At 41.3% G+C, this 27,930-nt stretch overlaps 1 protein-coding gene across 4 annotated transcripts in view; it reads left to right on the top strand.

The window, feature by feature from the left end:
- Positions 1-27,930, top strand: part of SPHKAP (SPHK1 interactor, AKAP domain containing) — a 1,519,974-nt gene that overhangs the window by 1,140,541 nt on the left and 351,503 nt on the right. For all 4 annotated transcript variants that reach the window (XM_085634508.1, XM_085634507.1, XM_085634509.1 and 1 more), the window contains exons 6-7: positions 7,254-7,506; positions 19,036-22,774. In XM_085634508.1, coding sequence (XP_085490634.1) covers positions 7,254-7,506; positions 19,036-22,774 — 3,992 coding nt within the window. The remainder of the gene's footprint in view (positions 1-7,253; positions 7,507-19,035; positions 22,775-27,930) is intronic.

Genomic DNA, 27,930 nt, shown 5'->3' with positions numbered 1-27,930 from the left:
AGCAAAGTATAGAACAGGGCTACTCCTACTACTCCCACATTTATGAACTATACACTAGGATTGACAGATTTGTGTTCTCAGAGAGGCTGAGTCAACACCTGACTATAACTGAATGCCTTGGTAGAACCCTCTCTGACCACAGCCCTCTACTTCTGGGGTCCCAGCCGATCGATGATAGACCAGTGATACCCTCTTGGCTACTCCAGACGACGGCACTCGAAGATACTTGCTTCTGGGAATCCCTACCCACTGCCATCCCAGGGTATTTTAACAATAATCAAGGCTCTGCATCATCTGCCATTATAGAATAGGAGGCCTTAAAGTGTTGTTTGTGGCCACTGAATGGGACAGTCAGTGGGAGTCTGCAGGGAACTGGATGAGGAGTTATGTACACTAGATGCCACACTTCATACAATAGACAATAGTTTAGGATCAGATCCTGTTACACATCATAGGCTTCTTGAAGCAAATGAACATTACAATCCCACCCTGGAACGCCTGCGATGTCACAACTATGAAAATTGCAAAGCCCGGGCTAATGAAGAGTAGAGTAAATCAGGGAGGGTCTTAGCGTGGCTCATTAGCCCTGAACTGCTAGGTGCACCCATTATGCACCTCCAATCTGCTGCAGGGGTGCATATCTACTCCCCGAAGGCCATTAATGATCTGTTTACAGATTAAAAAACAGATTAATATGAGGCACTCTACTGCAGTGTGGAGACACTCCTAGAAGGTTCATAGGATGAATTCCTGGACCTTCTGATACTCTTGACGCTGCCAATTGAGGCACAGGAGGTAGTTGGAGGACCAGTGACAGAACAGGAGATAAGGCATGCCATTAAGGAAATGACCACTGGCATGAACCTGGGCACTGACGGACTCCTAGAGGAGTTTTACTCTGCTTTTGTAGGTCAATTTGCCCCGAAGTTGGTATCGCTCTACTCTGAGTCCCTGAGGATGAGCCGGTTACTCGATTCCATGAGGAGAGCGACTGTGATACCCCTCCTCAAGACCAAGGTCTCAGGATTACCCACCTTTGTGTTTTGCCCGCTGACCAGGCTAAACACGAACTTCCAATCCTAAGTAAGGTGCTACAGTGTTGATTGCTTCCCTATATGCCGGCTTTGGTCCATAGGGATAAAACAGTTTCATACCGAAACACTGTACCTCCCGTAACCTCAGGAGATTATACCATGTTCTCTTCCAGCCAGCGGTGCAGACTTTACCCGAGGCAATGCTCATGACAGCGGACCTCGAGAAGGCCTTCCACTCGGTATGGTGAGACTTCTTGACGAGGGTCATTCGTAGGATGGGACTGGGGGGAAGGCTGGATTAAATGGATCATAATGGCCATAAACCCATTAGAGAGCGGATACAGCTATATAAGTAAATGTTTATCTGTGGGGACAATTATGGCGGGGTATGGTGATACATTAAACCTGAAACTTTACAGAGGTTAGAAAATGGTTTTCTATGCAGGATACTTTCTGTTCCTAAAGGTGTTACAAATCACGCTGAAATAGGAATAACCTGTATTGAAGATAGTATAAGAATTGCTCCTGTGCTTCTCTGACAAAAATTTGGTACACTCCAGACGCATAATTTTCACAACTTGTACTTAAGGATTGTATTGGCCTGGGTAGCATGGCTAAGGTCCCATGGTTATCATACGTTTAGCAAGCTTTTTGGAACTAAAGGTCCCAATTTTTTTAAACACTCTCAAAATTATCAATACAAATTCTAGGGACTATATTAGAAATGTGTCTTTTATTCATAGCTGCGATGAACAGATAGTGCATACACAATGTATATGGTTGTTCAATACTTCCCTATATCTACTTCTGCAGGATGGAGCCATACTTATCTTTGATATGCAACATGCAATATTTTTTCAGGAAAGCTACTAGTACTATAGACCAAGTCTTCCGTCTATTATTACTCTATTGGAAAGTGGTAGTTATTGCAAAGGGGAGCCTATACCTCACCTTCATTGACCTCAAGACGGCATTCGATCTAGTCCCACGTGCAAAGTTGTGGGCCGTCTTGCAGGAAATGGGAATACCCCCTTACATTCTATCCCTTTTAGTTCGTCTTCATGACGATACTTACGCAAGAATTAGATGGGGAGACCAAGGGCAGACTACAGAGAGCATCCCAGTAAGGAGAGGAGTCCGCCAGGGCTGTGTTCTGGCCCCCACACTATTTTCGCTTTATGTGAATGGTGTGGTGGATTTCCTGAGCCACATTCCAGCTGATGCACCAACCCTGGCGGGAGAAAACATAGCCACACTTCTCTTTGCTGACGATACTCTCTTGATCTCCAAATCCCCTATGGGTCTCCAAACACTACTTACTCGCTTCCAGGCTTTTTGTACACAAAGGGGCCTTATTATTAACATTTCTAAAACAAAATTTATGGCTTTTAATCCTGGAAAACAGTTTAGACCCAAACTTATCCTTAATGGCTCACACCTTGAGCAAGTTCATTGCTTTGACTATCTGGGAATGAGGCTATCGGACAAATTGTCATGGGGACCCCACCTGAGCAAGATGCTCTTAAATCATAAAAGGGCAGCAGGGGCAATTCTAAGAGAGCAGCGCCTGTCCACCTCTAGATTGGTTTCCCCTGTCCTGGTTGTATACGAGGGGAAGGCAATAAGCTTGGCAACCTATGGAGCAGAACTTTGGGGGTTTGAACAAATAGCAGAGATCCAAAAGTCAGAGAACAAGTTCTTATGAGACATGGTCTCTGTCCCCCAATGTACCCCCCTAACACCTCTGTTCCTCGATATGGGGAGGCACCGGGTGAGCGATACAGTCAGATTACGCCCCCTCTTGTATTGGGCAAGACTAAGATCCACCCCTGAGTTATCACACTATGCGGCAGGACTCAGTGAACTGATCACTATGGACACGGGCAAAAGGGTAAAACGAACTCAAGGAACTCTTATTGTCTCTGGGCCTAGTTGATGCATGGGAGAACCAAGCACAGCCATCCAAGGCTGAGCTAAAAAAAGATCTATTGGAACTGGATACACCAACGGCTCCTATCCTACCCGAGGCATGGGAAATTATCAGAGGACTTCTTAAAGCACAAACAAGTTGGCCATTTGGAACCCTATCTAGACTTTATTCGAGTCCCTATGGATAGGAAGCTGTACATACTTTTCCGGTTCGGGTCACTGTACCATAATGCTTCAGTTGCCAAAGGGACCCAGCAAAAAATCTTTCTTCCAGTTGTCCGTGTTGCAATGTCCTGTACGAAATAATAGCTCACTGCCTATTTGCATGCCTGGCTTATTGGCAGGCCAGGAATAAATGGCTCAAACCCATCTGTGTTCAGTTAGGAACAAGGAACCATCAAGTTGCACTCCGCATCTTGAGATCTGATGCGTCCAGGCCGGTCTTTGTGTGCGGAGTTGCCAAATTTCTGGGCCGTGCTTGGATCATTCGCACGAAAGCCATTTCCAAAGCTATAAAATCAGATAACGCAGCTATCCAACAAATTTGAACCAACTTTTCTGTGTAAGAGGATTAAAGGAATGAACTGCGACTTTGAGATTCCCTGTTGATACCTGTATTTCGTTTTTAATGGGAACCCGCATTTTATGAATTGTTGTTTTATCTATTGGTGTCACAGCCTGCGTTTTAAATTTTTACATATCCCTTTTAATTATCACAAATTTTGAAATGTACAATATTGATTTTATGGTTGCGAAAGCTTTTATGATAGTAATTATCGAATAAAGCAAAATTGAATTGAATTGAATATTTTTTCCTACATGTCTTCGTTTAAGCACAGTGCACTTTCTGGTTGCCTTCAGCCAAGCAGGAATTTGTTTTTCTTCTTTACCAATCTGTCCCTGTGACAATGCGTCCTCACAGACCACTATGCACTTCACATTCGTTTGCACTATGACTAGAATACAACGTATTTTTTGTGTTCGATTTTGCTTCTCAAAAACATTAGGGGGCATATGTACAAGCCCCTATTGCCACCACAACGTCACTTGTATCGACGTTGTGGTGGCGATAGGGGCTTAGCCTTATTTACAAGGCAGCGTTAAGCCACTTAACATGGCTTAACACTGCCTTGTGAATACGGCCCTCTTTCACGCTATGGTTAGCATGAAAGGGGTGCACAGTAGGTGTTGCAGTGGGCATTGCACCGCAATACCCATTGATTTTGATTCTGCCCCCTATGTACAAGGGCAGTGTATATAGAAGGCAGCGCCAAAATTTAGACCAGGGAAAACAGGGTCTTAAGTTCGCTAAACGAGGAGAAATATATTATTTCGTCTTGTTTTTGACAAGCAAAATGCCATGGATTGTTTATGTACAGGAAGGTCCCCCTTCCTGTACATAAACAATCTAAAATATAAATGCCATTTTGTGATTTTCATGAGTGCTGCATTAAGTAGCACACATGAAAGTGACAAAATGGCGTTTCAGGATTGTTTATGTGCAGGAATGGACACCTTCCTACACATAAACAATCCTCCCCTGAACGCAGATACCTTGCATTATGGTACAATGGTGCCTGCGTTGGCGCTACACTGCTAAGTGTAGCGCCATCGCAGGGGGGAACGCAAGGCTGAACCATATCCTTGTAAATATGGTGCAGCCTTGCGTTTCAGAAGTGGTGGAGTGAGGCGTTAAGCCATGACGGCTAACGCCTCACTCCGCCACTTCTATTGTACATATCCCCCTAGGTGTCTTAAGACAGGTTTGTTTTTACAGCAGCTAGAGTCTCAAACTCAGTGTAATGTAGTAGTCAATTATATTAGTGGGGCTTTAGCAATTAGGAAAAAGTATGCTTTTTTGGAAGGTGTATTGCACCGTTTTTAATTGATATTTGTTTATGACAGGTTCAAAATGATCAAATTGATAACATTGATTAGAGTCCTTTGGATATGGTGGAATGAATAGGCAACATAGAGTCTGGGAAATGCTTTCTTACCATGTAAATATGGAATACGTTTGTGTAATGTTTTTGACTCTTGCATATTTTTGCTCTTAACTTTTGTAATTGAACTGTTGATGTGCACTTTTATGACTTTAGCCGAATAAAGATATTGACTGACTAACTGACTCTTACAGTATTTCGATTTTTTATGTATTTTAAAGTATCCACTTGAGTGATATACACAAAAGGGTAGACCAAACACTTGCAGAGAGTAGAATTGTGTGTTCAGTGTATAAATATTAGAGAACACTTATGAAGGCAGAGAAGAAAGAAGCAGAAGGGCAGTACTCTCCGTAACAGTTTAAGAGGATACAAGAAATCCACTTGAAAAAATGTGGAATATTGGAGAAAAAAAAATGATGGAAAATGTGACAAAGTAATAACTTGAAGCAGAAAAAAGTAAACAGTGAAATAACAAAAATTGCACCAATGCCTCGATTACAGTGCCCTGGTAGGTTAGGCGGTATTTATCATACCTTCACTTCAAAGTAGGAAATTTAACAGGCGCCTTGAAGACGGCCTATTAAAATGTAGCCTTCAAAAATGGAGTGTAACATGCAGACAGTGTACTTTCTTCAGCAGCTCCCACATGTCCTTTTATTTTCCAGGCATTCGTCCCACTGTACATTTTCGCCGGTTTAACCTCCTCAAAGTTAAAGGGGAAAATATACGGAAGGGCGGTCTTTATTTTGCCTAGTAATTATTACTGGGTAATGTAAACATTGCACCACATAAAACTGTGATCCTTGCACCAAGAAGTCTTTGTACAGGGGTTTTTAGATACCGGGGCTCTCCTAATGTCCTAAATCTTTTCAGTTAGAGTCTTGTTTTGATCAAGAATGCATTCGTCTGCATTGGTCTCCTGAGTAATGTACAGCAAATTGGGCCTTTTAAATGCAATTTTTGGTGCAAGATTCAAAATAAAATTGAATTGGTGCTGAATGTTACTAAGTCTGAAAAAATTGACTTCTGCATGTGACCATATACGACATTTGATGCACCTCTGTGTTGCTTGTTGTTAAACTCAGTAAACATAACAAAGACTCAAAATAAATGTGTTAAAAAAATAAGCTGCATCACTTGCTGTAAAGAATTCGAAATCGGAGCATTTTCAGAACCCAAGATCTTTTTTAAATATGGGCATGCCACTAATCCATATTGTTGCATACCAGATGTCACAAACTACTTCTGTCGACTGTTTCAAAGCACTTACGCCGATAGAGGGATTTTCCTTACTGAATACTTTAGCACATTCATTGGAAGACTATAGAAATGTGTATGCACGTGAATGTTGGTCTTGACAACATATTATGCACTCATGCTGTTTATACTCAAAGAAGTCCCTTGTTGTCATTTGGGTGAAAGTAGAAATGTGGTTGACCACATATCTGTACCAGACCCCACAGATTTTGACCAAATAGTTAATAGATAGTGCACAACTATAGGGGTGTCTACCTGCTTCGGCTCAGCAGTTAAACATGTGAGAGGAATCGGGGGAAGTGATACCTGCATGGCAGCCAATGTGGCTGCTTGGCTGTAGCTGACAGTCCAACTATCCCTTAGCAGGCCTTCAGGCTGCAGTAAATCGGTGGCCGGGTGGCATGGAACATTGCTCAGGCGAAGTTGGATGAAACTGTGTAACTCCTCCTCCTTCCAAAGGGAGACGTCTCTGACCTTAGCCTGAATGTATGGGCAAAGTCTACGATTTTGCTCACCTGTAATTAACTGTGTGCTCTTAAATGCAGACAAGCTTATGAGAATATAATTACCTCTTACAGGTATAAACACTGGCTTTGGTGTGGCACTCTAAGAGAGTACTGATATGTTCCACAAGGTAAAGATTATAAATGTAGCTGTAATATGTGATATCCGTCTGGTTAATACGAGATCCTATCTGCAATAAATGTAGAGGTGCTCTTCTTCTGCTTTGGTAGAGGGGAATGTTATGTCAGGTTGCAAGCTCTTCCTGAAACACTGGTGTTTCAGGCAACTGTATGTGACAAACAGTGCCTCATATACTATTTCAGGAGCCTGCTATCCTCTGGTACGTAGGTTATTATGTGGCAAACAGTTCACCAGGGAGGTAATTTACCCCTGTGTTGCCTTTCTTATTAATAAGGCTAACTAAAATCATTTTCATTTTAAGTTGACATATAAGGGCAATTTATTGTAAGTCCATACATTTGCTTGTTTTGAATCTCTCCAAATACATGTTGCTTTTTTGGTGAAATATTTTTAACATTTCTTAGAAAAATGTTCCATTAAAATAGTGCCTTTTTCCCTGCAGTGCTCGTGGCTGGCAGATGTCTGCCTGGTCCAGTGTGCAAGAAGCAGCAGAACCAGCAGCTCTAAGTCTATCATCTTTGAAATCAACAAGTTTCTGATTGGTCTGGAGTTTGTGCAGGAGAGGCAGCTTCATCTGGATGCTAAGGTCTTAAAGCCTGAAGATGACACAAACTGCTCAGTGTCCTCCATAGAGGAGGACTTTCTCACGGCGTCGGAGCACCTTGAAGACGAGAATGAAGAAGATCTTCAGGACGGTAAGAATCGATTACTAATGGAGACATCTCTGCACATTAAATAATGCTTAACTTTCAGTTTGAGCTCCTTTTGTTAATGTAGGTCTCTTTGATGTAAAGTTGCAGCTTTTCTTCCATTATTGGAATATTGTGGCCTCTCTGCCTTTAGATGATTTTATTTGATAATGGGCCCAAATAATCAATTGTAAGTGATAAACAGATTATTGCCAAACCTTTTTACTAGTTGTAACTAATGGTGTAGCAAAACCATATATATTAATAAAGTGTTCATTAATGAACATGATTGCCGTAATTTGCCAACTACAAGATGCAAAAATACACACCGCACCTCGACTCCTGAATTACTCTCTGTTATAGGCCCATATCGCTACTCGACTCTTCTGTTAAAGTGGTGGGACGCATCCTGTTGGATAGTTTATCTACTTGGGCAAACGATAACAACATTTTAACTGATATCCAATATGGTTTTCGGCCAGGGAGGTCGACAGTTGACCAATGATTGAATTTGTAGATGATAGTCAATAAATATTCTATCGCTCGATCTGGAAGGATATACTTGGACTTCTTGGACTTGTCCTCTACCTTTAATCGTGTAAATAGAAACAAGCTATTGGAGACCCTATTGTGCAAGGGTGTAGATAAAGATATTGTCCTATTCCTGCGAGAGCTTCACAGGGAAACCAAAGCGGAGCTACGATACACGAGAGACTGTAAGGGTACACAACAATTTCCAATCCAGAGAGGGGTCCGACAGGGTTGCATTTTGGCCCCCTTTTTATTTAATTTATATATTAATAGCTTGGAGAAGTGTTTAGTTGACACACAGGTAGATTTTCCCCATGTGGGACGGCATGGTTTGCCTTTACTACTATATGCAGATGACGCGTTCCTTATGGCCTGGACTGCAAGGGGGTTGAAATTTTGCTTAACTCCATTGTAAAGTTTATGGAGGACCGGGACATGTTGGTCAACAACTCCAAGTCATGCGTGATGCAGGTGGGGGCAAGTTTAAAAAAGGATTTTAATTTTAGGGTCGGTGCTATCCCAGTTCCTAAGACTAGCGCCTTCTCGTACCTGGGGGTTATGTTGGACGCCAAACTTAACTGGGGCCCCTTGAGAAGTAAAAAGAAAGGGGATTTTTAAAAGGGGTAATGTTGCAATCTTTAACTTTGCCTCACGGTTAGGCAAAAAAACTATAGGTCCACTTCTGGAGATCTATAGAGCAAAATGTTTAACAAAGGTATCCTATGGTAGTGAAATTTGGGGTTACACTTCACACGAGGAGCTACAAAGAGTTGAAAATGGTTTCCTGAGATGTCTCTTATATGTTCCACAGGGAACCCTCTCTTTCACCCTACATGAAGAACTGGGTATGCCTTACCTGACTGACATATTGTCATTTCGCCCCCTCTCTTATTGGCTCAAAGTCTAGTTGAATAAGGGGACTGCCCTAAACAAAGAGATCCTAAGGGATTGTATGGCTCTGGACCATGCCCATTACAGTCCTTGGTTAAAATACATCCGGGATGGGTATGGATCTCTTGGTAGGGCAGATCTCTATAGTAACCCGGATTCAATTGAAAGAAAAGACCTTCCTTGGGCTAAGGAGACTTTCTTTAGACAGCGGTTGGTGAACGGGGAAGAGCGTGAGCTAATGACGCCCAGCGCAAGTAAATATATTTTCCTGAAATCTGTACATTCAACAGAACCGTACCTCCTAGGGCTTCCCAACACGTATGACCGTTTTTTATTGACAAGATTACGTTTTGATTTATTCTATCTTCTCCTCGCTCACTCACGTGGGAGTAGAAAAGGCGAGACCCTGTTGCTATGTGGTTGTGATGGCAAATCCCCTCAGGACATGACTTATTTTTTAATGCTTTGTAGTAACTATGAGGTGCTGAGGAAAAACTTTTTAATCCCTAATTTAAAACAAGCACATTTTACTCAAGTGCGCCCTGCTTTTATCTTTTTAGCTATGCTTTCAGGGTCCACATTATGGCACTTTCTTAGTTTTTTAAAGGCTGCAGTTAGGCTTACATCTGACTGCGACTAAGTTCTATGTATGGTATAGGCTTGAAAGTGTGACCATTTTTTACTTTTATATAACATGTGAAAACGTATTTTATGGTTCTTTTCTGAATGTATTTTTAACAATGAATGGTAACCATTGATCCAAGACATTCATGGATGGGAATCTCCTGTAATGTTGTAACCCTGACTTTTATGGTTTTTATCACAAAAGCCGAATAAAGCACTTTCGGTTTGGTTTTGGACTCCTGAATTGAATTTGGATTTTAATGCGCACACATTTTTAAAAGAGTGAGAACTGGGTATTTTTTAGTTATTGCAATTCTGTAAAAGTAACAAGCTGAGTTATTTTAGCTGGTGACGGTACTATTTACCGGAAACGTTACGCAAAGAGGGTTTAGTTCTGGACTGATGTAAATGGCAATTTACCTTCGAACATCTGGAGGTCATATTAGTCCAATCGCTTCAGTCACATACGTATGAAAAAATGGTGACGTGACTCAGTGTTATTGATTAGAAAAACAGCTAAAATTATCGGTATGAAGCAAAGAAAAAAGTTTAGAATTATATCTTAGTTGCTAAAGTAAGAAACCTTTTGGAAAACATAAATGAAAAAACAATTCGGTTATTACACAGATAATGTAAAAAAAAAATGAATCATAAAATATAGAAAATATGAAATGTACCATGAGGTCTTTTTTTAATAAAATTCTGTTTCACTATAATGCAAACAAGGAGTAATAGTACAAAAAGATAAATTCTCTTCCGACGATCAACAAACCAAAGATCACGCAGTTTATTTTATTTTGGCACTTTGTGAGACTCAACACAATATTCATATGACACTGAAAAATGCCTCACAATCCACCATGGGCAATAACATCCCACACATGTGTTTTTTTACAGGAAAGGACAGAGTCCAGAGATGGAATTCCAATCCGAGAACCCTATGAAATATCCAAACTCTGCTCAAGTTATATAGATAGACAGTCCTGGAAATCAAAACAGTTAATTCATTAACTTGTGGACTTCCTTCTTATCTAGCACTGAAAAATCTGTACTCAAAGAAGATATTGGGTTTGTTCCAGCTAAGAAGGATTTCACATTTAGCCACATATTGAATTGATGCAGTGGTGTCCTACATGGGCCAAGGACTGCGAAATCCATGTCATACTTTCATAATATCCACATAAAATAAAGTTACATACAGGTGATCAAATTACAACTCATTTGCATGGTCAGCAGCTTTCCTGGAAATCTACAATGGGTCCGGCTGTTTCTGGACCTAGATTGATCACATGGAAATAATACATTGTTTTTAGAGTAATATACTTTAAAAACTATGCTGTACAATCCACATAACACTCTTCAACTGACCCAAAGAGGTCCACCTTCTTCGAGTTCGAGTGAGCCTGAGCCTGACATATATAAATAAGAAATCTTTGTGTTGATATGTGGGACAAAATTGAGCAACAACACCACTATTTCCACCGCAACTTTCCCCTTCTCGAAGCCTTGGCATTAATAAACTAGACTCGAATTTACAATATCTATCCACAGAAAAAACATGATATATCACTCAGTTTAAGTTTTTTAGAGTAGGGCCAAAGTTTAAAAATGGATAATATTTCCATCTTCCAAGAAATTGCCCCATAGAAGATTACGGGACACATGCACCACAGGTTCAGAGAAACTCCACAAATGAGTGTACCACAATTTCAAATCACAAAGTATTTTGTGTGCCTTATGGCTATCTGTTTTGAGGTTGCAAACCAATCATTTTACTGTTCACAGGCTTCCACAAAACAGTTTAGTACATTATGCCTTAAGTTTGCCAAATGAAACTTCTCAACCTCAATCACTAATTGATTTATTAAATTCACTAAGTGAAATTGCCATGTAGAGGCAAGATGGCGCTCGCTGCTGCGGATGTGTAGCTGACCGCTCCTTCGCGGAAAAGTGCTGGAAGGAGTAGCGAGACGTATTTCCAACTGTTTCACCATGCTAGCTGCCTCATAAATGTCCTGAAATGCTCGGAAAAGGGTTTCCGCATGCTTTGAAGCAACATTTTGTTTCAACTGAGCCGCGTTTTTGCTGGTTTATTGGTTTCGGATGCTGGAGACGCTGCTCGGCTTAGCTGTGGGGGTGACCAGGTGTCGGCGAAGTTGTTGGGCACTGCCGCAATGCGGGACACGGATCACCTGGGAGCCGCTTTGCGATATCGCTGGAGGACTGGACCCACTGCAGGAAATGCTTCCGAAAGGTACGTGAGGGAGACCTCGTGGCCAAGAAAACGAAAGTGCCGAGAACACAGCCGTAGATGCTGAGGTGAGAGAGGACGTTCCGGCCAGTTCGGCAGATTCGGGCAAGACCAGTAAAAGTGTTGCCGCCGTTACAAGGGCTAAGGGGGACTGACGAAAAAGCGTCTAAGGATAAGCGGAAGGGGAGAAAGGTTGAACTCATATTGGAAGGGGGAGCTGACCCTGTTGAGTCATGTGATGGGGGGCTCTCAAGTGCAGTAAATGTGAATTTAACTGTAGATTTATTAACTATGGAAGACGCTATCCTGGGATGTACGTGACCTCTGTCGAGTGCAGCCGATGGTTCGTTGCGGGCCACTCCGGCTTCATTGGAAGACTCTGGTGAGACTTTGGTCGGCAATGGTGGAACTGGAGGGGCTGATTGTGGGGCCGTAGGGGTGGCCCAAGACTCTAATCTTTTAATAACCTCCCATGGGGGTGATCAATCATATATACCTGACGCAGAATCGGGGGATTTTTATTCCCTTTCAGAGCAATCCATGTCATCCTGTGAAGATTTGGCAGTACAATATACAGCATAGTTGAGTATGGCAGATGGCAGTGACCATAGTAGTTTGTTCTTGGAAGAGTCTGAGGAGTTCACAGAGGGTCGCCCCCATACAGTATGGAAAAAATTGGAGTTGAATGCTAACAAAGGAGACATTGTAAAGGCTCAACACCTGGTGGAGCATGTACAAGCCGATGGGGAAGAAATTTCTTTATCATTAATATATCGATCAATTATGTCCCACCGGAACGAAGCTCGAGAGGAGAGCCAGAGAGTACAAAGCTTATGCCGTAAATTTCAGAATTCGGTTAGGCGCATGGCTAAATCCCACACTGACTTTATCTCTAGGTTCAATGAGGCTGAAGCACGAATTTCTAACTTAGAGGATGAATTTGCCCAACAAAAGGTTGCCACTGACTTGATTCAAGCTACTAGGGAGGACACTCAATGGAAGATGGCGGACATAGAAAATCTGGCACGTAGAAACAATTTGAGAGTACTCCAAATTCCGGAGGGGAAGAAAGGGCAGGACCCGTGCAGATTTATAGTAGATTTGTTTTAAAAAGCATTTCCTGAGCTGACTATGCAGGATTGGGACCGAGAGATTGAACGTGCCCACAGGTTCCCTTTTAACATTCATCACAGAGCTGGGCAGGGGGATCCTAAACCTAGAGCCTTCCTAATCTCATTTAATAGTTTCTTGGCTCGAGAGGAGGTGTTTCAGCTAGCGTGACCTGATAAGAAAAGAGCAGGGGAAGATGTCGAATTTTTTGTGAGGCCGGATCTTTGTCAACATATTGTTGAGCTTCGCTGGCAACTGCGGCAGTTGATTACGCAGTTTCAAGCCAAGGGGGCTCAAGCGTATTTAATGTTCCCTGCAAAGCTAAAAGTGATTTTCCATGAACGTATCCGCTTTTTCACAAATGCTGGGGCTGCCAAGGAGTTTTAAGCTCTATATAGTGAGGCTGACCTCTATCTGTTTGATGCATAGGTTACTCTGATTCTGATAAAAGAAAATCTGGATCAGGTCTTTTTTTCTTCTTATTCTCTTTCCCTTCGCCTTGGGCGAAGGTGGACATATACCTCTCTCTACTTTTAATCTTTTAAAGTGGTATTGAGGGCTGTTTTTTCCCGTCTAACTTTGGGGGGGGAAAGCTTCTTTTCCTCTCCCTCGAGTGGAGGGGTCCGCGAGTAATGGTAGGGGGACCACGGGAGCTTGCATCTACAGAACCATGGGTCCTAAAGCCTTGTTACAGGGGGGGAGGGGGAAAGCGGGACACTGGGGGTGGCAGGGGGGATGGGGTGTGACACTTAGGTGGGGTAAAAAGAGGAAAAAATCAACAGTAATAACTATCCGGAAGAATATAAATAAAAATAAAATACTGATATGGCCACAAAGGGGGTATGTATGTTCTGTTATGGTATTACATGTGAATTGGCATTCATGGGGAGCCTCTTCGTGTAGTCACAATGATATGCAATGATATTTAAAGGGATACAAATATGCTCGCTAAATGTTTCTGGTCTTCACAATTGGAAAAAATGGAAGAGGGTAGCTGTCGAATTGCGAATCATTCAGCCAGACCTGGTGTGTCTTCAAGAGACACATATATCTTTGCCTAAACGGCATATTTTAAAGGAGCTTGGGTTTTAGTTGATTGTGGCCTCTCAGCAATCCTCAATGATTCTGGGAGTTGCTATTTTAGCAAAACCAAATGTACAGATTATTGGACGCTCCCTGGCTGATAAGTTTGGTCGCTGGGCCGTAGCTGAGTGTGGGTTGGGGGACAGCAAGCTTACTGTGTGCACCATCTATGGCTCTAACTTAGACGAGGCAGAAACTTTGGAGGAGTTAAATTTAGAATTGGGGGACAACCTTTGTTAATCTGTGGGGACATGAATATTAATCTGGCTAATCAAGAATTGCAGGAAGGGCTACGAAGATATAAAGGTTGTAAACCACGGGTCTTTAATGCTTTATTCCATCTAGTGAATGATCATGGGTTAATTGATGTGTGGGGTGAGTTAAATCCTTTGTATCCGGGTTACACGTTTTATTCTTTTCCCCCCAAAAAGTTAGTCCATCTGGATTATTTGTTTGCATCCATAACCTCTTTAGTAGGTGCCTCAGCTCAAATATATCCTAGGATCTCGTCTGACCATGCCCCAATTGTTTTAGAATTGGTTGCATCTGGCCGGAAGGTGCTACCTAAGGCTTTTTCGTTTGATCGGAAACTTTGTTTAAACGATGAATTCAGAGAGCATATGATTTGTTGGATCAAGGATTTCTTTGACAATAATAGACAGTCCGCTCAAATGGCAACTATTTGGGATACGTTTAAAGCTTGTTTCAGGGGAGAAGTACTTAGCTTCGGACTTTATCAGCAAAGAAAAATTAAATCAGAGGTACAGGAACTATATCAAACTTTGAGAGAGGCGGGGGGCAATTTAACTTTGGGATTGCACAGAGAGGTAACAATATATTGGAGCTAGAAATCTCTGTTGCTAAATCTCGGGCTAAAATTCATGGCCTGTGGAACATGGAGAATGCTAAAAGGTATTTAGTTTATAAAAAGCAAAATCATGAATATGGGGAATCAGTCGGCAGATGCTTGGCATTACGATTGCGTATGAAAGAAACATTCCGCTCTATTGTGTCCTTGAAGGACAAGAATGGGCAACTGTGTCAGGATACGCAACAGATATTTTCAATTTTACATCAGTTTTATACAGAGTTGTATACACAACAGGAAAGGGCAGGTATAGATAATAGTGTATTCTTGGAGGAGGGAATATCATATTTAGATCCTCTTGAGGTGGAACAATTGGATAGTCCAATTTCAATGGGAGAACTAGAAATGGCTGATAATAGTCTTGCCATCGGAAAAGCGGCTGGGCCTGATAAGCTCCCGGCGGAGATTTATAAGCTGTTTTTTCATCAATTAAAGGATGAAATGTTGAACACTTTCAGGGCTGCACAGGAGGATCATGCTCCCAAATCATGGGCAGAAGCCACTATTGTATTTTTTTGTAAAAAGGGTAAAGAACCGGATTTGGTTGGATCATATCGCCCGATATCGTTGCTAAATTGTGATAGTAAAATATATTCCAAAATTTTGGCAAATCGCTTGTCTAAGGTTATTAGTACATTAGTCTCCGCAGACCAACATGGGCTTATACCATCTCGCGGGACTGTTACCCACGTAAATAAAGTAGTGACACTTTTTGAAATTGCCCATACTGAAAAACGAGATTTAGGGTTAATTTTATTGGATGCGGAGAAAGCATTTGATCGGGTGGAGTGGGATTATTTATGGAAATTGATGTGTCGAATTGGTTTTGGGAAGAGATTTATGACCGCTCTGCAGGTATTCTATATGTCACCAATTGCTAAGATCACCGCAATGGGTTTATTATCAGAACCAGTCAGAGTCACTAGAGGTACCAGGCAAGGTTGCCCCTGCTCGCCACTTTTGTTTGCTTTATATATCAATCCTTTTGTTAAACAGTTGGGTAACAATCCCCGTATCAAGCCTTTTTATGTACACGATACCCCATTTTCAGTCTTTGCCTATGCTGACGGTATAGCTGTGACTTCGGTCGACCCATTCCTGGCACTCCAAGAGATTGAGCGCTTAGCTATAATGTTTGGCCAGGTGTCTGGTTATAAACTTAATGTGACTAAAACACAAATGCTTTCCTCTGAGAATATTGTATTACATGATGTCAGAGTGTTAAAAGAGGTAACATATTTAGGCATTAAAATAAGGACATCGATGAATGAGGTGGTTGACTTCAAATGGAATGCGATGCTACAGAGTGTCAAAGACTCGCTTGATAAATGGGGATCACTACATCTTACTTTAATTGGCAGAAGCAACATTATAAAAATTAATATTTTACCCAAGGTCTTATATTTATTTAGATCAATCCCTTTGGAAGTGGCAGGTGCTCAATTGCAACACCTTCAATCCCTGTGCGCGAAGTTTATTTGGGCCCCTGGTAAATCAAGACGAGCTAATAGATTTATGACGCGACCAGTTGAGGGAGGTGGGTTAGCTATACCTGACTTTGCTATATATTTTACGTATGCTTTTTGTTAAAAATGCGGGTTTTATTAACTTGGGAAGGAGTGGCCTGAACAGCAGAGGCCCCCACGATTTTTGAGATATTGCTGGAATCTGAAGCTCGACAATGCTTGTTTAAAGAAATTGATGGCAGTTATTTTAAGCAGACAAGGTTTAAAGTATTGGAAGGTGCCTTTAAAGTATGGAAGAGAATACGAAAACTATGTTTATTGGAGACATTATCATATTATACTCCCATGAATGCTGTAAAGATCCTTCCCCCCATATTTTGGGATAATGTAGCACATGGCTGGAGGAATAAAGATATTACACAGTTAGGGGATTTTTTTGCCCCGGGGGGTCTCTCATGTCCTTTGAAGAATAAGAGAGACAATATAATTTGTCTAATCTCCAGTTTTTCAAATTCCTCCAAATTCTGGATCTTTTATCACAGAAAAATGTTATGTTAGCACCTAATTTACTTGTAGAGGCTGTAAGGAGACAGGAGAAAATTGGTGTGCTGTATAAGCTATTATTAACGTACAGACCCGATGATTTAGGATTTAGGAAAGCACAATGCCAAATGGTCAATTACCTTGGGGGAACATAACATATCTATTGAGAATGCTATTGCTACATCTCGGGATGTTTTACTTTCTGCTGTTTTTGATTTGTACTCCAGCTCGTATGTTTAAGTGGGGGGTGGGAATGATGGAAAATGCTTTCGTTGTAGGTGAGATAATGCCGACAGTCTTCATATCTTTTTCAGTTACAGCAAACTGTCTAGATTTATTTTGGATATAGAGAAATTTCTGTCCATAATCATTGGGATTCCGATGAGGATTACACCTGCCATAATGGTATTAGGGATGGGGTCAGATACTGATAAGGGGACACCTCTGTATAAACATCGATATTTGTTTTCTATCGCAATGGCAATCGCTTGGCTTTGTATTGCCTCTGATTGGCTTCAAATTGAACCCCCTGCATTTGAGTTATGGCTTGCTAAAATGTATAATCTCTTAAATTTAGAACTGAGTTTATTTTCTGCGAAGGGGGTAAAGAAACTGAAGATTGGTCTGAGTATTTGGGGGGCTTTCTGTGACCATATGATTTTGTGAAATTGTTAGATTATTGAGTTACATTGTTTTTGTATGCTACTGTATGCTACTGTGGAGCAATAAAATAAAAAATAAAAAAATAGTGATTACAACATGGCCCATGGGCAATAGAGCGCTTCACATCAGTATCACATTGTATTATTCAGTTGACTTTATTATTATGTTTTTTGAGCATAGGGAGATTAGGTGATTTGCCCAGGATCACAGGATATTGATCCATGGCCTGGGGTCAAACCTCGTTCCCTGTTCCAAAGTCAGCTGCTCTGTCCATCAGGCCACATCTCTTCTCCGACTTTCACGAAACACATCAACCTATGGCAGACTTTGATAAAATATACCTAACTGAATCTCATGCTACATCCATTATTATCATGGCCCGTCTGCCTATTACTGTTCTTTGTAGGTTGACCAAATGCACAACTTATTCACTGACAGGTACCACACATACATTTACCTATGGAGAATGGATATGTCCCATAATGTCTGCCAATCCTTCACTTTCCTTGCAAAATAGTCATACTATATCGTAGGAAAGATATACGCAGGTGAAATTTCAAACAATTTTGTTAATTGATGAGACCAAACACCTACCAGCTTTACCAGCGTAGTACTCATTTCTAGCAAATGCCACGTAGAGTGGATTTTCAAGTCCAATCTGGACCCATCACAGCACTAAATCATGCCAAAGGGCTATGCAATTTATTTGCTATGTAAACCTTTGGGGCTATGCCAAAAAGAAGGTACCTCCAATGCCCACCCCTAAGGACATTGACTCTGATCACCATACAAACACCTTCTATATCATCGTTGGCATGACTCTTATCGAGAGAGAGAGGCATATGGATGGGAAAACATGAAAACACATGGCTAATACACTAAAATATCTAAACCTTTAAAAATCATGTTTAGGTAAATGAACAATCATGGCTAAAAGGCACATCAACATTTCTGGAAAAAATACGTCATTACTACTAGAATACAATACGTTCAGGTTGTTATCAGAGTCAAAACCTTTTTTCCTATATATAAGCATGCAAACAGAGAATGCGAATAATGGACTTCACCATTTTGCTAAAACAAAATGAAACAGAAACACAAGGTACTCCTATGCTTGCATTACCTATGACCTTGTCTAGTGATTTAACATTCTGACAATTGCATTCTTATGAGTCATGTTGCAAAAGGTAGAGACTGACATCATTTAATAGCTCACAGGGATCTTAGAAGATTAAAAATTCCACCAATTTCCTGAGGAATAGTTCTTGAGAGAGTCACATGACTCTAACAGGTAACTATTTCGATGTACACAGGCACATTACTGTCAAACAAATAATCAACTAACAGTGATCTTCCAGAAAGCCATTGAAAATAATTGAACAAGTGTCAATATGGCCTGCTGTTGCCTTCCCTTTTTAAAATGTTATTGGTGTAATGAAATGGAGATTAATATTCAACTGAGAGCTGTCTCTAAAACCATTAATATCTTGTTTTCTTTCCTACAGACCATCCAGAATCTGCTTCCGAAATTAAAAAAGCAAAGCCAAAGGCAACAGAGAATTTTAAGGTCAAGCAGGGTAGATTACCTTTCAGTTCAGAAGAGACTTATTTGAGCAAAATGAATGCTGCTTCTTGTGAAACCTCATATTCCTCCGATGATACTCTGATGGAAACCACGATTGAAGTTGCCCTGAAAAGCAAGGGTAAGGCCAAGGAACAATGTCATCAGGAAAGGGATTGGTGTGTTGGAGAACCCTTATCAATGTCAACGAAGGTTGTCGAGGAATCCAAACTTGCAATTGACAAACCCTATATTGTTGGGGATATAGGCTACAGTCCTTCTGTTATTTCTGATAAAGGTGCACATGGTGTGATCCACGATGAGGGTCCAAGAGAGTTCAGTCTTTCAGACACGCCAGAGGGGAAGTTTCAAACTGGTGTGGTGGATGAACGTGCTTCTGCAGGTCAATATGCCACCAATTTAGCAGAATCTGTCCTACAGGATGCTTTTATTAGATTATCTCAATCTGAACCGGGGTTCACAGAGGAAGCTGCTGTTTGCATTTCTGCTGGTGATTCACTGCTGTCGGCTGGTCATCTTAAAGAAGGCATGGCAATCCCTTCTCGTCCGTGGCAGGAACTGCCTAAAATTGTAATTGTGCAAAGTCCAGACAGTTGCGAGAACACATCTGAGTGGCTTGGATCCCATGTGCCTCAGTGGCAAGATTCAGATAACCTTGGTGATGCATCGGGTGTAGTCCCAGGAGATGTTACATCCAGTGGAGATACTCAGAGTGCATTAGAGGTTGCACTGGCATGTGCTGCTGCTGTCATTGGGACAATCACAAGTCCACATGCAGTAGAACAGATCAAACTCGATCAGGACAGCGTAATTCTGAGTACTACAGTGAAAGGGGAGCACGAGCTTCAGGAAGAAACTTCACAGGCAAGTGAGGATGAAACAGAAGAGGACTATTATTTACCATCTGCTATATGCGGCATGACGCAGGTAGCCAGTGCAGTAGCAGTTTGTGGGCTTGATGGTAAGAAAGATGCAAAATATCCTGCAACCGCAAGTGGGCTTTTGGCTGCCGCCGATGCCACAGCAGCCATTACCCTGCACTGCAGTATAGCAGTGGGAAGCAGCCTACACAGCATCAATGGCAGTATTGCAAAAGTGTTACTTAAAGAGGCCACTGCCATTCTGAATGCGCCCACTGTGTATAAAAACGTTGGCGAATTTATTGAGTCGATGAATGGAAAGATCATTGAAAGTGTAACTAGTCCCCAGGTTTCACACTTGGATGATGCCAATAAGGAAGAAGTAGCGCAAAGCCTCTCTAATGTTATTATAAAGCAGTCTTTGGAAGAATTTAACAGGAAGCAAAGAGTGCTGGGCCCCAGTGAATGCAATAAATCAGAGGTGAATAGGAAGGGTATATTGATGGAGATAGCAAATGAGCTGCTTTTTAACTTGGTATGTTCCACTTGCAAAAAAATGAGTGATGCTGTTCTTTCTGATGAGCTGTGTTCTGGTCTCTTTGAAGACAAAAACAAATGGCAACCCACTGATGAAATAGACAGTCACCGCAGTGAGCTGACAGATAGCGAAGCATCCCAGAAGCAATCAAATAACAGCAAAAGCACTCCTGAGCTCAGGCAAGAAAGAAGCGAAAATTCCTTCCACCAAAGTGAAGGGAAGACGATTGCAGCGGGAAGTGTTGATTCGCAGACAGAAAATTCCTTGGATAACCTTATCCGGCAGAATTCACTGAGCACAAAAACATCACCAAAAAGAGGATGCACAATGGCAGAGGGTGCTATTGCTGAAACTAAAAAGAGCAAAGAACGAAGATCATTTTTTGCCAGAGGCAGTGCCTTCACAGGTGAAGAAGGCCAATACAGTACTCAAGAACAAATGTATTGTGCTACCTCAAGGAACACGGAACCACAAGAAAAGCAAAAATGTGAATCATTTATGAATACCGATGTCCAGGTTAGCGTATCTTTATTGAGTAATCATGTTCTCAGCAAGTTTCCTTCTCATCCTGTTCTGCAGGTTACCCACTCAAATGATTATTATTGTGTGGCAGATTTTGCAGAAGAGTTGGCCGAGACAGTGGTCTCTATGGCCACAGAGATAGCTGCCATATGTCTTGAAAACTCCAATGGAAAGCAGCCTTGGTTTTGCTCATGGGCTAGAGGGAATGATTACTTAATGCCACAAAGCATATCCTGTAGGACCATCAAAAGGAAAAAAGAGCCACCAGCAAATGATTCAGTGATTAGGAAGCATAGACCACCACGACTTAGTGAGATCAAGCGGAAAACTGATGAACACCCTGAACTAAAGGAACGGCTAATGAACCGAGTGGTTGATGACTCAATCAACCTCGAAGATGGCATTGACTCAGTAAATATATTTGCAAATGAGGTGGCCAGTAGAATCATGAACCTAACTGAGCTGCCTACAACAGACAATTCCTGGCAGAGTCAAAACCATGCTAGGAACAGACTGCAGTGTGAAAGATGGAGCAGAGGCAAAGCATCTAGCTATGAAAGTATACCAGAAGAAGATTGTGACTCAAAATGCTACATAAATACACTTGGCCCAATGAGCCTTTTAGGACAGCCATTCAGCAGGACAAGTTCTATATCTAAGCAGTCTAGCTGTGAGAGCATCACAGATGAATTTTCAAGATTCATGGTCAACCAAATGGAAGATGAAGGTAGAGAGTTTGACTTGCTACTTGACTACTATGCTGGAAAAAATGCGAATAACATCTTACATTCAGCATTGCAGCAAGTCACTAGAAAAAATGGGCACCTTAATGTGCGGCCAAGTTGTCCATCAAAACAGTCCAGCACTGAAAGCATTACTGAGGAATTTTATAGGTATATGCTGCTAGAAATTGACAAAGACAATAAAGATAGTCTGTCAAGTAGGAATACAAGAGACTGGAGTTGTAATTTGTTGCCTCCATCACCACGCACACCTCTTTCCTTTAGGCAATCTTCAATGCCAGACAGTAGAATATCAAATTCTCGATTGACTGTCAATGCCCCAGTAAAAGCAAACTCATTGGATGGTTATTCTAAAAATACTTCCCGTGATTTCCTCAGTGTGCAGCCAGTGGGCGCTGGGCCTTCATCGGGTCTCTGCAAATCAGACTCATGCATATACCAAAGATGTAGAAATGACCAGATAACTGACATGTTGATTCATGAGACATGGAAAAGTTCCATTGAGGCCCTTATGCGCAAAAACAAAATTATTGGAGGTAGTGCAGAATCCTCCGACGTAGAAGATGCTTCAAATGGCTCCCCTTTGCATGTGGAAAAATATGCCAACCGACTAGCTGCGGATATCGTTCAAAGTGGGAAGTCTCTGATTATGATTCATCAAGATTCCTTTGACTATACAAGCAAAGAGTCTGACAGTAGACATGTACAAGAAACAGTGCCTCAACCACAAACAAAACGAAAATGTGCAGGCATGAAGAAAGGTCACCTCACAAAAAGTGCATCTCTCACAACCTGCCACCCGGGGTTACCTTCAAGCCCAAGGAAGGTGCCTTTGATACAAATTGAATCAGATCAAAGGGACGCACCAGATGTAGTCACAAAGCGCCAGATCTCCACGTGCAGTGCCACAGCAAAAACAAAAGAACTGGCACACAAAAGGAAATGCCCAGACATTGACTTTGAGAAAGGAACAGAACCAAGCCTGCTCAAAAACCAAAGGTAAGGCAATCAACAGGCAAGTATTGCTGATTAAAAAGTGTAAATTAGATTTTTTTTTGGTTAAAAGTTAAGAAAAGTGTCTCATGGGCAGTGTTTAATTTGTAAAAGAATGAGTGCCGGTGCCCAAAGCACTGCCCAGAAGCCCGTGCCGGGTGCAGTCAAATTTCAGCATGCTGAATACCAAGGCTGCATAGTCTGGGATCCACCTCATGTCTCTTCAATTCAACACCAGACACTCTCCGTCCCTTTATCTCACTTTTAAAGTTTCCTACTTTCTCCTTCAGTAACGGTTTTTCCGTCTTTTCCTGCGTCTTTCCCCAACAGTTTGTGTTTGTCTCTTTTGCTCTCAGGCAATGTCCAATGAGGATAATTGAGTACTGCTACCCTAGAACAGGGTCGAACTGGCCTATAGGGCAATCAGGCATGCCATCTGGGCTGGTCTGACATGTCAGTGAGTAAGCCAGTTTTTTTGCAGTTTGTGGGCCTGTTTCATGGTCTGCTGGGCCAGGTTTTACTGTTTTTTTTTGCTGATATTATCACACACGTTGCATGCAGCAAGATCAATTTATGCAGTCTTCCATACCTTGCAACCACTCCTCCAGCTTGTATTTACACGCTCAAAACTGCCCCTATTTACAAACATGGGGCAATTTTTAATTCACTAATGGGGGTGGGTTGGTGGGGGGGGGGGTGATTGAGTTTACTTTTATTTTGATGCCCAGGAAAATTTATATCCCTGTCTGATCCTGCCCAAAAATGAGTGCTGTTGGGTTCCACCAGCAACACCAATGGCTCAAAAAAATAATTGTGCACAATAATTTTAATCTACAATTAAGGGTTCTGCCAAGTTACCAAGGGCAACAAATACATGCAGTTTACCCACTACAGTTCCACACAGAAATAAAAGAAGCCACACACATACTCAGATAGAAACACATGCTTAGATACTTTTATGGCATAAATCTGTCTCTCAGTGACTGTGCCATTCTTTAATGTTACTAATTTCATATTCATTATTTTTAGTCATAGTATTTCAGTTATACATTGCATATTATTAAGCATCAATTGTGTATACAATGAGCTACCAAAAATAACATCACATATACTAATATTAGCCAACCTTTAAAATGGGACAAAACAACAAAAAGACAACTAAGGGCTGCACAGAGGGGAGAGAGTGGAATTCCACAGTAATGATTAGTGATGTAATAGAATGTTAATATGGATAAAGTGCTGAACTAGCCTAAATACTGGCTTTCGAAATCAGACAGTATCACTGCAAGAAGTGGGGTGTATTCCCACCAGAGTCAGCCTGCCAGACTTTTGATCATCAATCATTACTTTGCATGTCATTAAACTAGGAGTCATTACTTTGCAGTAAGTACATAGGGCTACCTTTACATTGGGAGTTTTAAAATCAGGACCATCTTTACTTCATATCATAGGTAAGGATATTTTAATATAAACATGTATATGAATATCATTTATAATTTGTTGCATTTGTTTTAAATCTAAACAATCTAGTTGATATATAATTTCTTCTTTATTCCATTACTCACACACACAAATATATGTAAGAACATGAAATATTAATTGGGGTGGATGGTAGTCCAACACCAGTAATGAAGTCACTATTTGAGAGCTCAAATCTATGCAGTCTTCCATGCCTTGCAAACCACTCATTCAGCTTGTCAAATCACGTTCAAAACTTCCCCAATTTGTAAACTTGGGCTACTGTTTAATGGGGGGGCGGGAGGGAGGGGTTACTTTTATTTTGATGCCCAGGCAAATTTCTGTCCCAGTCTAATCCTGCTAAAAAATGAGTGCTGTTGGCTTCCACCTTAACACCAACGGCTCAAATTAAGCACTGCATAGGAATATCACTTCACTGTAAATAATTGTGCGCAATAATTTAAATCTAGGTTTTGAAAACATTTCAGCAAATTCATCTACACTTTACATGGCTAGGGGCTGCAGTCAAAACATAAAGAAATAGTTTAGCAAATATGTGTTTTTTTCTTTTAAGTTACCATACCAAACAGACATACACATTCAATTACTAGACAAAGTGGAAACAGGCACAAACACACACACTCAGGAAGAACTACCTGTAACTTCTACAAATTAAGGTTTTGCCTAGTTACCAAGGGCAACAAATACAGACAGTCTACCCTCTACAGTTACACACATAAACGAAACAAGCCACAGACATACTCAGATAGAAACACATGGTTAGATACTTTTATGGCAGAAATATTTACCTCAGTGACTGTGCCATTTTTTCATGTTACTAATTTCATATTCACTTTTCTTTAAATAGTCAAAGTAGTTCCGTTGTACATTGCATATTATTAAGCACCAATTTTGTATACAATGAGCTACCAAAATTAGCACCACATATAATAGAATTAGCCAACCTTTAAAATCGGACAACATAACAAAAAATACAAACAAGGACTGCTCAGAGGGGAGGAAGTGGAAAGTCACTGTAATGATTAGTGATGTAATAGAATGTTACTATGGATAAAGTGCTTAATTAGCCTAAATACTGTCTTTCGAAATCAGACAGTATCACTGCAAGAAGAGGGGTGTATTCACACCAGAGTCAGCCTGCCAGACTTTTGGTAGTCAATCATTACTTTGCATGTCATTACCTCAGGAGTCATTACTTTGCGGTAAGTACATAGGGCTACCTTTACATTGGGAGTTTTTAAACCAGAACCGTCTTTACTTCATTTCTTAGGTAAGGGTATTTTAATATAAACAGGTGTTTGTATATAATTCATAATTTGTTGCATTTTGTAAACTCTACACAATCTAAGTGATATATAATTTATGTTTTATTCAATTACTCACATACAAATATGTGTAAGACAATTCAATATTAATTGAGGTGGAAGGTAGTCCAACACAAGTGATAAAGTCATGAAATTGCAGGGTCCAGTCAAAGGTTTCAGTAATTTGTTGTTGCAGCGTCTGGGATCCAGGGCCCGGAGCTTGGTGAAGGAGTATCGGTGGGTGGACCGAAGGCCAGGGTTCCTGGCGCTGGACGTAGTCCAGGTGCAGACAAGAGCAGGGAGGCATAGATGGGCTTGCCTTTGGTGCACCAGCTGCGTGGCTGTGCTGTGGTCTCCATTAAGTAGGTCCTGGGAGGAGCATTGGGGATGTGGGAAGAGGGCAGCGGGAACTGAGAGCATGCGGCGAGGCTTGATGTACAAAATAAGCCACACAGCACAAACAGGCACAACTAATCAAAGACTGAAATCAAAGATAAAGGGCCTGGATTACATCTTGGTGGACGAGTTACCCCATCACAACGGTGACAGATATCCCGTCCACTGAAATTTAAATCCCTTTGTATCTTATGGGATTTATATTTCGACTGGCAGGACATCTGTCACCATTGTGATGGTATAACCCATCCCATGAGATCTGAAACAGGCCCATAATTTTTACAGCCAGCTATGATCCCATTTCTCCTCTATCATCTTCTGCCAAAACAAAGCACATCACTCATATTCTGACATTAAGTGATAATTCAAGGGACAATGGTTGCTAAAAAGTATATGACAAACTAAGTGGTACAAATTCTATTCAGCAGTGAAAGACTTTGGAAATATACTGCTTTCCTTAAGGTTCTCCTTGGAGACCAAAGTGACGCCCTTTCCAAAAGTAAAATGAACACAATGATCTGTGAGACTTTTCTATATGTCTCAAATGTCATAGTATTGGCTGTAGGGCACCAGTACCGACTACCTTGACAGGAGCCACAGGTAAATTCTTGTAGGAATTGGGAATCAATCAGACTATGACCAAAAGTTGTGGTTCCCTTTTATAAACAATTGGCATAAAACTAGGGAAAATAGAAGCTAATCTGTATTCCCTAGAAATCAAATAAACAGCTAAATTGACTAGATATCAGTTTAGCTAAATATATAAATATGTTGATGTAATAGATTAGATGCATTTAAATATTATTTAAATTACTTCTGTGTGAGGATAACCTTGTCTCCGATGGAATGACTCCTGTCGTATTTACCGTGATGTAATGATTCTTGATGTTAGATTGTATCAAAGTAAATGTAACACACATGTTAGGGGAAGTAGTCTGGTAATTTGGACTGTTCTTATTGCAACAGCACCATAGCAGATTGGCATATGGATGGTTCCGGTTTGAGGTGGCATGGTGGGCAAAAAGGATGGACTGCACTAATGGCTGAGATTTATTCAAGCAATCCAGCCATAACTTTTCCATTTTCCTTATCTGTATATAAATGAGTCAGAAACATTCTCATCAGATAATGTGACAAATGGACAAAACTGTTTTTTCCTTGATTTTTGTAAGACACCCATTCAAGTGGTTTGAACCAGAGTTCCCTAAAGTTGTGAAAGTGCACACTTTATTGGCAACTTTGGTTGCTGAACTTCATTTTACTAATTTTCAATCAACACAAAAGGATGATGGACAGAAAGCTGAACATTGGCAAACATCCCCCCCCCCCCCCAGTCACAGATCTGGGTTAAATCCATAGTCTTTTTGCTCACCATGCCACCCCAGTTTGGACCCAGGCATATGCAAATCAATCTTGACTCTGCTCCCCATGGGAACAGTTCAGTCCGGAACTGCCAGGCCAGGTCCTTCCTGGACTGGAAAAAAAGCATCCTAGGACTGGTTCTGAGGTATCACTCTTCATCAACCAGGCTAGCTTGAATCAAGTGGCATAGCAAGCACAGGACCCACATCAGGTCATACCTTTCCCACTTAGGGTCAATTTAGCAAAACAAAAAGCTGATGGACGTAATGCTGAACATTGTCAAACATTCACCCCTCAGTCACAGATCTGGGTTAAATCCATCGTATTTTTGCTCACCCGTTTGGACCCACCATCTGCACATCAATCTAGACCCTGCTCCCCATTTGAATAGTCCAAAGCCCATTTCCCCTCAACTGTGTGAAGAAACCTGACGCATCAGCTTTGGAACCAATGCATCTCATGACCGGTGCTTCGTCTTTGGAACCGGCACATCGCCATTGCTGCATTGAGAAAATCTACATATCGCCTCGATTGCAGGATCAAAACCGACGCATCACTCGTCTGCACCCCTCATCTCTCTGTTGCGACCAGTATTAAGGTTCTTTTGTTCAGCGGGCCTTG

This window comes from Triturus cristatus, chromosome 11 (assembly GCF_964204655.1).
Source record: "Triturus cristatus chromosome 11, aTriCri1.1, whole genome shotgun sequence".
NCBI lineage: Eukaryota > Metazoa > Chordata > Amphibia > Caudata > Salamandridae > Triturus > Triturus cristatus.
The sequence above is the reverse complement of the archived record's forward strand: the minus strand, read 5'-3'. Positions and strand labels throughout refer to the sequence as shown.